At 42.8% G+C, this 12,803-nt stretch overlaps 1 protein-coding gene across 3 annotated transcripts in view; it reads right to left on the minus strand.

Moving 5' to 3' along the window:
* The window catches only part of LOC134532499 (hyccin), a 32,135-nt gene that overhangs the window by 12,410 nt on the left and 6,922 nt on the right, over positions 1–12,803 (minus strand). For all 3 annotated transcript variants that reach the window (XM_063368947.1, XM_063368949.1, XM_063368948.1), the window contains 4 exons: positions 11,740–11,865; positions 9,650–9,867; positions 8,585–8,862; positions 1,558–1,677 (listed from right to left, as the gene is read on the minus strand). In XM_063368947.1, coding sequence (XP_063225017.1) covers positions 1,558–1,677; positions 8,585–8,862; positions 9,650–9,867; positions 11,740–11,865 — 742 coding nt within the window. The remainder of the gene's footprint in view (positions 1–1,557; positions 1,678–8,584; positions 8,863–9,649; positions 9,868–11,739; positions 11,866–12,803) is intronic.

A 12,803-nucleotide genomic window follows, 5' to 3' on the forward strand; every position in this document is an offset into this window, starting at 1 on the left:
AATTTAAGTTGTTGCCGATTCACAATAACGTCGTTTACAATGACAGTAAATCTTTATTTTAACCAAAACACCGTATATAATTCGTTTATAATTCTTTGTTTCCTTCGGTAGTTAATTTATGCTATGTAGCGTAAGCTACACGTTCACCGCCTTATCTTATCATACATCATGAGGGACGCTTCCTGCTCTCCGCTGCTCTCCGCGCGGTGATGCAATACTACCAGCCCGCCCGCTCGGCCACCCACGTATCTCGCACGTAGAAGTGTTATCTACTTCCCGCAACGACACAGCATTTTCTCCTACCCCTTCCGGCCGACCTTGGGCCGTGGCCGGCCGGTGGCATGAAACATGGCTCATTTTGAGTCGTTTCTATTTACGTCGCGGTTTTCAGGAACGTAACCCCGACGTAAACCGAGGACTTACTGTACTGAGTGTGTAGAGCACTTTACTGGCTAATATAAACTGTTACCAACCAGTAACATGGGCTACCGAGGGGATACGTAGCTGGCCACTCTGTCCCGTTACATTCCCGGTGAGGTACGCCTGTGCCAGTTCGAACTGCTGTTTCAGCTGAGGCTCAACACGTTACATATTTCACACCGTCACTGGAAACTCGACTCAACACAGGTTTATTCCTGTGCTGACCGAGATCAAACAGGCATTTGGGCTGAAGGCCGTACACATATCTGAAGGGAAATGACAGATCAAAGATGTGATGAAGGCTTCCACGCGAGAGGAAACGTTGTGATGGAGGTTCGCATGTAAGGCGGAAATGGTATCTCTACAATCAAAATAGGAACGCATCTCTCCCTCCCTGCATGATGAACACCAATGGCATTTTAATAAAAACTAGCAAGAACAAATAATGTCTAAACTGCCAGCTACAAATCAAAAGTAAAAATTTTTTTTTACAATAATAATGTATGCAACACACCATTCAATTTTTTTTTTTAAATCCACATATAGTTTGCAAATTTTACATTTTAATTATCCTCCATCTGCCAATCTTCAATTTAAAACTTCACATTTTAGTCATGCTCAAGCTTGTGTACCTAATTTGATTTTCAAAAATTTTCAAATATTTTATTACAAGTGGTAAAAGCCCAGAGAAGCAGCCAGTGAAAAAAAGTTTAACTAAGAAAACTTAAATGTCATTTGGATTGTGTCAACTGCATAAAAAAGTATGCTCAAAACCTTTTTAATGAACTAACCAAAATGTGTAAATGGACATAAAAACCAAACCACTGTATACCAATTTTTAATTTTTACCAGGTAAGAAAAAAAATTTTGAGTAGCAAATGCAGCAATTATGGTTTAAGACACATTTATACATATTTAAACATAAACATTAGTCAGGTTTTCAGGACTAACGTAACCTATTATTTGTGTACTTGTACAAAAATGAATTTTCAGTATTAATAATTATTTTCCCTGATATAATGATGTGTAATTTTTTTAATGTTTCGATGAGATTTGACTGTACGTGATACATTTCCATCTGCTCGGGACAACTGGACTGGAAAGCACCAAACAGAAAGGTAAATACGAGTGTGTTACCTGGAAGTTTCTTGGTGCGGAAGGAAGCGTTGGTGATCATGGACTTGGCGACGGTGGTGACGGTGGTGGTCACTGGCGACAGAGCCACACTGATGCCCATTGGTCCATCTCCCGGCTGACCTGTGGGGAGGACACACACCTTTACACACTGAGCCGTAACATTTTTTTCCCTACTTTTGCTATTCAAATTAGATATATTCATATTTGATAATAGTTCGATGTTTACATTCAAAATCTGATATTTATTACCAAGATGTTATAATAACACATATTTTACTCTTCAAACAATTACAATTTCAAAACAAATAAAAAAATTTTCCAAGACTGTTTAGTTGCATAATTTTCAAATGTGGAAATTATAATTTTCTTCTCCAGTTTATGGAGATACCACCAATGTATGTTATGTATGCATAACCTACATAATTTATAAGTTATTACTTTCCTTGATTCAATGCAAGAAGTTTTTTTTTATTAAATTTTTAAAAATTTTGTACATTTTAAACTACGTTGCATGCAGTGTGACACAATGAGAGGTCTTAATCCAGCATGGTCATGACCTCGGCAATGACCGATTAGAGATTTTGTCAATTTTTTTTGAATAAGAATAAAAAAATAATAATACAGTAAAAACCTCTATCTATCAAACTCGCATGTATCGATTGTCCGTGTTTATCGTATACTTTCTACGGTCCCGGCAAAATTGCCATACAACTAAGGTTAAAAAAAGTCCGCTTGTACCGATGTTCGAATTATCGTTTTGTCCGCATTGATCGTACAAAATATGTGGTCCCGTTACTACAAATTATAATATATGATCGTTTAACCATAAAGATTTTGCAGAAATAACCATTTCTTAGAAAGAAACCGTCATAAAAACAGTAACGCTAGTATATAGAAATAGTAAAAATCACCTTAAATCTGCAGCCATTTTATAATAGCAACGAGTGAACTGTCAACAAACAGTAGATGGCTAACATTGGTGCCATATTTCCGTGAAATCGACTCGTCACGAAACGTTGCCACACTACGACTTGTATTTATGTACGAAACTTTTTCATGTCGGCTAAAATGGTAACGTAAGCCCCGTGTTTACTTTTTTTTATATGTGATATCAATAAAATAATAATTAACACACAATATATTTGCTCAAATAAAAAAATACTGTGGGTACTTTAAGTGTAGATAATATTAGGGGAATATTATACGTGGCTTCTTTGTAAGTTCTGATACTGTATTTATGTCAAAACTTAGCCGAAATACTGGTACGAGACATAAACTTCACAAGATAAAATGACCGGAGTTTTGGTAACTGTTTTATACGCATTTTATAATTTCGTTAGTACGGTATTGTACAGTTGACACATATTTTTAAACTAACCATTTATTTCTGGGGATCGTAAATAATTAATTATTGGTATCAAGACGTCAAGATGAACGTAAACTTGAACATGTCACGGCAACGAGAAAACTGGTGCGTATACCAATAAACTGGTATTAGAACTGGACAAAACTGGTACACGGGAGGAGGAGCTTATTTTTTTCCCCGCTAATCTCGCATCTTTTGGCTGACTGCTGATGGAAGGTTACGAGTCTGGGCGGAGCGTTGAGTGTGTTATACTGCGCATGCGCAGCTCAGAGAACAGAGAGATCCTGCCGGCGGCTACGCCGCGCCGTAACAACAGCTGATCGAGTATAATGACCTTTCTCTGCGCACGATTAACGGCAAATTTCCATCAATTTGCTGCCTTTCTTTAAAAATTTTTTTTACTGTGGCGCAATTAGTATGTGTAATGTAGCCCGTATTTGTTCTGAAAGCTGCAGGATGCGACTGTATTTTAATTAACTTTAACGTATTTCTTACAATTTTTCATATTTTTAAACTTTTTTTTTCCTTCGAAAAGCTGTACCTACGAGCGAGGTGAACGTACGAACCGGGGGCCGTACGAGCGAGGTTTTACTGTAGTTGAGAACACTTGATGAACGAATTAGGATTATTGAAGATTAAGAAATTGAAATTGAATTGTAGGTCTATTGTGCATAGGCTATTTTTTTTTAAAGTGTAAATTGAATTAAGAAAATGCTTCCATTTTTATTTTTTTGCAATTGATTAAACTTTAATGACAAGTAACTGATATATTTCTGACACTAATTTTGAGGTTGAAATATTTTTTTCAAAATCTAAGAGTGAAGTCCACATCTATTGAATGTCCGCATCTACTGAATTTTTTTGTTGGTCCCCTGAAAAACGATAGATAGAGGTTTGACTGTATACAGTTCATGAGAAAAAGTAAAAACAACTTATAATAAGCTGCTCTAAATATAAAAATAATTAATAAAGGTAGGAGTTACTATTTAACAAAGTTTCTGATACAACATGTTTGTGATTCAGATCTTTCCTTCAAAAAGCATACGAAAAGTACCCGTGAAATGTGAACTATAACCAGGTAGAACACAGCAACGACAGACTCAAGACGCAGGAAGCGCGGTAACGTGGCTCGGATGGTGCCGAGTTAAAATGAGAAAAATAAAAACAACTTATAATTAGGGACAGGTACTTTTAGCGATCGCGAATCACCGTCGTTATTTCGCGAATTTGGCCCTCTTTTTACGAAAATGTGAATTTTGCGATTTTCCACTGTTTCGTCGCGAATTTGGTCAAAATGTCATTATTTGAAGCTTAAATTGCCCACAAACACATATAATTTAGATATAATTCATCTTCCGTTCTTAACACCAGCGCACCAATAAAAAAAAAAAACAATAAAACACTACATAAAAATACATTTCACCGTGCCGGCAACATTACTAGGCAAAACTAGGTAAACAATTTATTTTCTCCAACCATAACCACAAAAACCACATTCTGTGGCAATAAATCACGGCGAGATTGACCACAGACGACGGTAATCCAGGACCGTTTATATTTTGCATTTTAACATTACAAGCTTCAACATTAGTTTCTCGTGCCATGAAGTTATCAAAACAAAATGTGTTTCTTAATATACGTGTTACCAACGCAGCAGTACGAGAATGCGAGAAAGAACATGAACGTTTACGAACAATCAATTGTTGTTTAATCATACAATCAAGCGTGTTTGGTAGATAAAAACGATACTGCGTTCAGAACGCGTAAATTTTGATATCAACGAAAATTACAAGTGTTTTTTCTTCATAGTTTACTTAACCATAAAATACTTTAGGCAATTTTAAACTGCAACAAACAAATTGATGGATGGATGTATGTGATTTTTTTTCTTCGGTTGTTAGGTTACTGCACATGCATGCATTTATTATTGTTCTGTGGCTATTCGTTGCGGTAACTGAACAAAGTATGACATAAACACACTAGATAGGGCCTAAGAATTTTCTTCTGATGGTCTCTATTCGACAGATAAGGCAGTTTTAATTTGTAAATACTGTAATTGCAGTCAATTGGGACCGTAGAGACTCAATTGGGGGACGCACCACAACGCCAAACGTACAATAACGCCGAATGCCAAATTGACCACAACGCCGGCACGCTAGAAAACTGCTGTGTACCACAACGCCGAAATACATAAAAGCCGAAAAATGTCATTCCAGGACTTCCACAAAGGTTAGATTAGGTTAGGTTTGACTAGGTTAGGTTAGACTAGGTTATGTTAGGATAGGCTAGGTAAAGTATGCTTAGGTTATATTACGCTAGGTTAGGTAAGGTTAGGTTTGATTGTGGTATTTCGGCGTTAAGGTACATTTAAGAAACACACACAAATTCATTCAGTTGTTATTTCAGCGTTATGGTACACAGCAGTTTTCTAGCTGTCTGCGTTGTGGTCAATTTTGACATTCGGCATTATTGTACGTTTGGCGTTGTGGTATTTCGGCATTGTGGTAACAACCCCTCAATTGTTAAGCACATAAGCAGTGAAAAGCACAAAAAGTCACGCATTTCTTCCCCTGCTACTGTAGCACTGCAGCATACTAGTGGTGTTTGTACGCAGCAAGCAAAAAAAAAAAAAAAAAGGAAAACTGAAGCGCATCGTTTTGCTATGGAGACCACTGAGGTTTTCTTCAAAGCGAACATCCCACTTCATAAACTTCAGGACCCCAGTATTTTAAGCTGGATAAAGAAATATGTTGAAGTTTTGTATTTATGCCTACATCAATATCTGTAATCATGGAGTGGCTTAAATTTAGAAGCTCTCAAAACAAAACCCAATTTAAGCTAGTTGGAAATGGGCATTTTAAAACTAACCTACGCTAAACTTACCAAATATAAAATAAGACTCACCTAAACCAACCAAACCTAAAACTAAAGAAACCTAACTTTTTGGCCTAGCATACCACCTGAGTTAGGAATATATTTTATTGACAAACCTTCCCTCTAAACCCAAAAGTTTTGAAATTCTGGAAGAGTAGCTACTTTTAAGTTTGAAGGGTTTTTCACTTCTAAATATTAGTTCTAAACATTTTGACTATTCATTACTGAGTTCATTTAACTTTTTCTTAAAAAAGGTACGCGTAGATACATTTAGCCACTTTTATTCCTCACCACATTCTGCATTTTTTCTCACCGCTTTTGGCATTTTTGCTCACAGCTTTTCACTAATTTTACTCACCGAAAAGTTCCTGTCCCTACTTATAATAAGCTGCTCTAAATATAAAAATAATTAATAAAGGTAGGAGTTACTATTTAACAAAGTTTCTGATACAACATGTTTGTGATTCAGATCTTTCCTTCAAAAAAGCATTACGAAGATGACCCGTGAAGTGAGAACTATAACCAGGTAGAACACAGCAACGTGGCTCGGGTGGGGCCCAAGAGGCAGAGGGGGCAGAGCGGTAACGCACCGGAGGGGTTGACGTGCAGGGAGTTGCGGATGGCGCCGGTGACAGTGTGTGAACTATGACCAGGCAGAACAGGAAGCACGGTAACGCACCGGAGGGGTTGACGCGCAGGGAGTTGCGGATGGCGCCGGTGACCAGAATGTGAACTACGACCAGGTGGAACAGGAAGCGCGGTAACGCACCGGAGGGGTTGACGCGCAGGGAGTTGCGGATGGCGCCGGTGACCAGAGTGTGAACTACGACCAGGTGGAACAGGAAGCGCGGTAACGCACCGGAGGGGTTGACGCGCAGGGAGTTGCGGATGGCGCCGGTGACCAGAGTGTGAACTACGACCAGGTGGAACAGGAAGCGCGGTAACGCACCGGAGGGGTTGACGCGCAGGGAGTTGCGGATGGCGCCGGTGACCAGAGTGTGAACTACGACCAGGTGGAACAGTTAGCGCGGTAACGCACCGGAGGGGTTGACGCGCAGGGAGTTGCGGATGGCGCCGGTGACCAGAGTGTGAACTACGACCAGGTGGAACAGGAAGCGCGGTAACGCACCGGAGGGGTTGACGCGCAGGGAGTTGCGGATGGCGCCGGTGACCAGAGTGTGAACTACGACCAGGTGGAACAGGAAGCGCGGTAACGCACCGGAGGGGTTGACGCGCAGGGAGTTGCGGATGGCGCGGTAACGCACCGGAGGGGTTGACGCGCAGGGAGTTGCGGATGGCGCCGGTGACCAGAATGTGAACTACGACCAGGTGGAACAGGAAGCGCGGTAACGCACCGGAGGGGTTGACGCGCAGGGAGTTGCGGATGGCGCCGGTGACAGTGTGTGAACTATGACCAGGCAGAACAGGAAGCGCGGTAACGCACCGGAGGGGTTGACGCGCAGGGAGTTGTGGATGGCGCCGGTGACCAGAGTGTGAACTACGACCAGGTGGAACAGGAAGCGCGGTAACGCACCGGAGGGGTTGACGCGCAGGGAGTTGCGGATGGCGCCGGTGACCAGAGTGTGAACTACGACCAGGTGGAACAGGAAGCGCGGTAACGCACCGGAGGGGTTGACGCGCAGGGAGTTGCGGATGGCGCCGGTGACCAGAGTGTGAACTACGACCAGGTGGAACAGGAAGCGCGGTAACGCACCGGAGGGGTTGACGCGCAGGGAGTTGCGGATGGCGCCGGTGACCAGAGTGTGAACTACGACCAGGTGGAACAGGAAGCGCGGTAACGCACCGGAGGGGTTGACGCGCAGGGAGTTGCGGATGGCGCCGGTGACCAGAGTGTGTACTACGACCAGGTGGAACAGGAAGCGCGGTAACGCACCGGAGGGGTTGACGCGCAGGGAGTTGCGGATGGCGCCGGTGACCAGAGTGTGAACTACGACCAGGTGGAACAGGAAGCGCGGTAACGCACCGGAGGGGTTGACGCGCATGGAGTTGCGGATGGCGCCGGTGACAGTGTGTGAACTACGACCAGGCAGAACAGGATAGCGGTAACGCACCGGAGGGGTTGACGCGCAGGGAGTTGCGGATGGCGCCGGTGACCAGAGTGTGTACTACGACCAGGTGGAACAGGAAGCGCGGTAACGCACCGGAGGGGTTGACGCGCAGGGAGTTGTGGATGTGCCGGTGACCAGAGTGTGAACTACGACCAGGTGGAACAGGAAGCGCGGTAACGCACCGGAGGGGTTGACGCGCAGGGAGTTGCGGATTGCGCCGGTGACAGTGTGTGAACTACGACCAGGCAGAACAGGATAGCGGTAACGCACCGGAGGGGTTGACGCGCAGGGAGTTGCGGATGGCGCCGGTGACCAGAGTGTGTACTACGACCAGGTGGAACAGGAAGCACGGTAACGCACCGGAGGGGTTGACGCGCAGGGAGTTGCGGATGGCGCCGGTGACCAGAGTGTGAACTACGACCAGGTGGAACAGGAAGCGCGGTAACGCACCGGAGGGGTTGACGCGCAGGGAGTTGCGGATGGCGCCGGTGACCAAAGTGTGAACTACAACCAGGTGGAACAGGAAGCGCGGTAACGCACCGGAGGGGTTGACGCGCAGGGAGTTGCGGATGGCGCCGGTGACAGTGTGTGAACTACGACCAGGCAGAACAGGATAGCGGTAACGCACCGGAGGGGTTGACGCGCAGGGAGTTGCGGATGGCGCCGGTGACCAGAGTGTGAACTACGACCAGGTGGAACAGGGAGCGCGGTAACGCACCGGAGGGGTTGACGCGCAGGGAGTTGCGGATGGCGCCGGTGACCAGCAGCACGTCGGGGAAACCCTCGTGGCAGCAGCGCTGGTGCGTGTCCTCTAGCGCCTGCGTGGCCAGGTAGCCAAAGTCGTTGAACATGGCGAAGTAGGTGGCGTGCGTGAGCTCCAGCAGCAGCTGCGCGGACACGGGGATACGCGGCAGGAGGCGCGGCACGAAGCTCGAGTCGCTGCCGTACGAGGAGCGCTGGTGGTGGCCCGGCTTGGTGAAGCCCTGCGTCACCAGCCTGCGGCACACAGTCTAATACAGCAACCACCCAACAAATCATACATTCTACTCAACTTACTACAAATGTACAACTTCATACAGCAACACAGAAAATGTGAGAACATTAGTGTGAACAAATTATGGAAAAGTGAATCAAAATGAATAAAAAGGATAAACCATGTGGGTGTAAGGAATAACTCTTAATGTATCACTACTTAAATTACACAGTTATACCCGACACATAAGCATATTTGGCTTTTAAGTCTGGTCTACAGTGAGATCATTACAAGGATACACACAACTGACACAATGGATAGAAAAAAAGGGCAGGAATCAGAAAACAACTTTGTTAAGGCAGCTTCTCAGCAGTGTGACTTCGGGTCACCAGTGAACAAGGAAGGTGTCTGAACCCAGGTACTCCCCAAGTGCGAGTCCAATGTTTTACAAATGCACAAATTCATTCAGTAACAAATGTAAATGTAACATTTACTATATGTATTTCTATCAATCATTTTTTTAAATTCTTGCGCTAGAAATGTGTTATAGATCACAGCAAATCCATTGCCATTTCAACGTGTAGATTTCCCTATGCGTCTACCTCAAAAAGATGAGGTACGGCAGACTATGAGAAGAAGGCTTCTCTGGGGGGCAATGGAGCTGGCACAACTGCAAAAGAGATCACTGAGAAGTGGCAGGATAGATGTGTCTGTGGGTGTGCTAGGGAGAGGAGAGAAAATAATCAAGGCAAAGGACAGGGGGAAACTGCTGATTGAGGAGGTGACAATGGGACATGGATGACAACTCACTTGGAGGACACCTTGCAGAGGTGCTCCAGGGCAGACTTGTGCAGCAGGCTGAGCTGGCGGTTGTAGATGAACAGCAGTGCTGTCATCACCTTCAGCCTGTTCTGGGCGTTGAGGGCCTCCACCTGCGGCAGCGGGCCCCAACTCACCAGCTTCGTGTTGCACTCCTCGAGCCGCCGCAGCGCGCTCTCCGTCAGCGACGCTGGTGCGAGGCTCATTGGCTGGCACCAACAACACATGGAAACTATACAGCTTATTTATGTCAGAATGCTAGGTCTAGAAAAAAATTACTAATATTCTATCAGCTCGTTGAAGACAAAATGGCGTAAAGATTTAAAATAAGTGGGTAAAATGCTGGTAAGTATGAAGTTATAAGTAAGGAAAAGTATTTACTGCCTTGAATGGATACAAAAATTTGATAATATAATCATTTTCAAAGAAATTCACAATTTCAAAATGTTCTGAAATATTCAACTTGCATATCTCACTGTTAAATAGTGTTAAGTAATTTTTCTTAAATTCACGAGACACAATTTTCCAGGGTCTCTATGGTAGGGGCCATTTAATTTATCATACTTATCATTTATTTACATTAATATAGGTTAACATAAACAAAATTATAAGGATGTAAGTGTACTCACAACTGTTTCTCAAAATGGGGTATAAATATCCTTATCCACATGAATATAATTAATTTGTACCATGTTTATCAAAAATATACAAAATATACATCTTTTATTTACCGTCAACCTAACTGAAAATGGTGTACGACATACGTGAAGTGAAAAATTAACCGCAAGTGATAAATAATCTCGGAAAAAGTTTGTTAGTTACAATAAATGGCCTGATACATGCTGGGCAAGTTTGACGTTACAGCACTGTTACTGCTTAAAATGCCAATCAGTTATATAAACCTAAACCTAAATTTAGCATGCAAAAAAAGTGGTCACTATGTTCAGAATGTGTTCAGGCATGTAATCGGTTAAGATTTATGATAGAAAACAAAGATTTTTTTTTGTGTTGATTTCGTGCTTTTTAAGTGGAAATATCTAATAACCCCAAAATGTATTAAAAGAGGGATGTTAGGTTAATGACATGGGAAAAGTTTGGTGCTATATTAGTCTGACGTTTTAGGCGGGAATATGTCTTAAGCCGTATTGTCTTAAACGAGTTTTACTGTAGTAACTCCAGAAAATTTTTGATATCCCTGACTTTTCCCTGACCATAGCAACCCTGAAATTTTTTGAGGTAAGTTCTAACCTAAAGCAAAGGATGTACATGTGGCTTTCCCACACACATAATTTTGTGCTGGTTCCCTGAAACACGATGGATAGAGGTTTTACTTGTACACCAAATCTAGTAACAGGATAAATATTATTTTTTTAACTAAATACTACTATGAAAGCTTTAAAATTCAGTATTCGGTTCCTTCTCAAATATGTAGTTAAGTTTGCCTTCTACCAAACAAAATACTAAAAAAAAAAAATCTTTACTTTTTAAAATGTACATTTATGCTATTATTTATTGTATTAAAGTAAATGCAATTATTATTTTGCTGAGCGGTGAATAACTATATGCTGCTGGTAATTGCGATAAGCTCTAGTGCTGTATAAATGACACCAAAAGTGCAAAATGACTGCATAATATAACACCACTGTCAGCAAAAAAATAACACCACTTTGTGTCATAAAATAAAAATTAAAAAAACAAAAGCACATCTCTAATTTTACGGTATGAACATCATCCAAAACAGAAATGCTGATAAAACTGTTAAATTTAGTTGTACTGTGAATTTTAATTTCCCGCCTTATCGTGTTGAAAGGTTGGTTAGTTGGTGAACTTTATTTTGTGTTGTTATTGGCATTCCCGCAGGTGGATGCGAGCTCAGTGTCCAAAAATCAAGCATAGCGTCGGTCGTGTCCCGCCACATTTTAAAGGCAAGTTGGCCTTATTCGTCTCCATCGAGCCATGTCGATTCATGCGTACGTAACGAAGACGGCATACCAGATTGTATTGGGCTCTCCCATCATTCAAAAACGTAGAACACGTCACGGTACGAAGCATTAAAGCACAAGAGAGAAGACGATGTGTACCTCGTGGTAGATGGAGGCCTGCGCGAGGGACGGCAGGCGGAAGGACACCACCTTGGGCTGGCCCCTCTCGTCCACCACCTCCAGGTTGTACAGCCCTATCAGCAGGGTCTCCACGCTGCGGCAACTCTGCACAACAGTGTGTACCGCACAATGAAGACCTGGTGCTGCCGAGGAAATACAATTACTGTAAATGCTTTGTAATACGTGGGGACCGGAAAAATTTGCGGGTTCAACGACCTCTAGGATGAACTTTATAGTCCTACGTACACTCGGTCAAATCTCACCCTCTCATTGGCTGCTGTCTTGTGGAGGTGTCCCAACGTAGCAGCCTGTGATTCGATACAGCTTCGGTTGAGTGTTTCTCACTGGCCCACAGTCGTCCAGGTGAGTTGTGAGCCAATAGCAGAGGCAGCACTGAGGTATAACTATTTGAATTTCAGGCTGTCGTGAAATGAATCCGTGAATTTTTCCGGTCTCCAGTAATACGGCATTTCCAGGTTTGGCGAATTCCGTCATCACGTACTGATCAAGCAGCTCGCAACCGGATTTTTTTTTGGGCAGATTTGGCTATTTGAAATTCCCATTTCAAAAATAGAAGAAATACATAGCATAAATATTGATTCAACATACTTTTGCTATAAATTAATTAAGTGTAGGGAATGCATTGTTGCTACCCTCAATTTATACGTCTCAGTACACTAAAAATTTTAATTGGAAAATTGACATAATTTAAAAAATGCTTTAATGTGTCAAGTAGTGACCACATTGCGACACAATGCTCTTTTTGGTTCCCCGATTGCTCACTTTTCCCCTGCAGTAGAGATGCCAATCTGTCAGCAATGCCTTGACGGGTTGCCTCAGCTAGCTCCATTCCCACACTTAAGTCTACCCGAGATTCAGACAGCACAAGACACTCTCTAAAAGCATTTTCGCACATACAACGTTGCTCGGCACAGCTCGGTTTATGCTTACATTTTACATGAGATGTCTATTTGCTCCTTTGAGGGTGCCTTTATTCCTAAGAAGAAACATTTTTAAATCTCCTAACAGATTCCCTGACTTTA

Source organism: Bacillus rossius, chromosome 6, assembly GCF_032445375.1.
Source record: "Bacillus rossius redtenbacheri isolate Brsri chromosome 6, Brsri_v3, whole genome shotgun sequence".
Lineage (NCBI taxonomy): Eukaryota > Metazoa > Arthropoda > Insecta > Phasmatodea > Bacillidae > Bacillus > Bacillus rossius.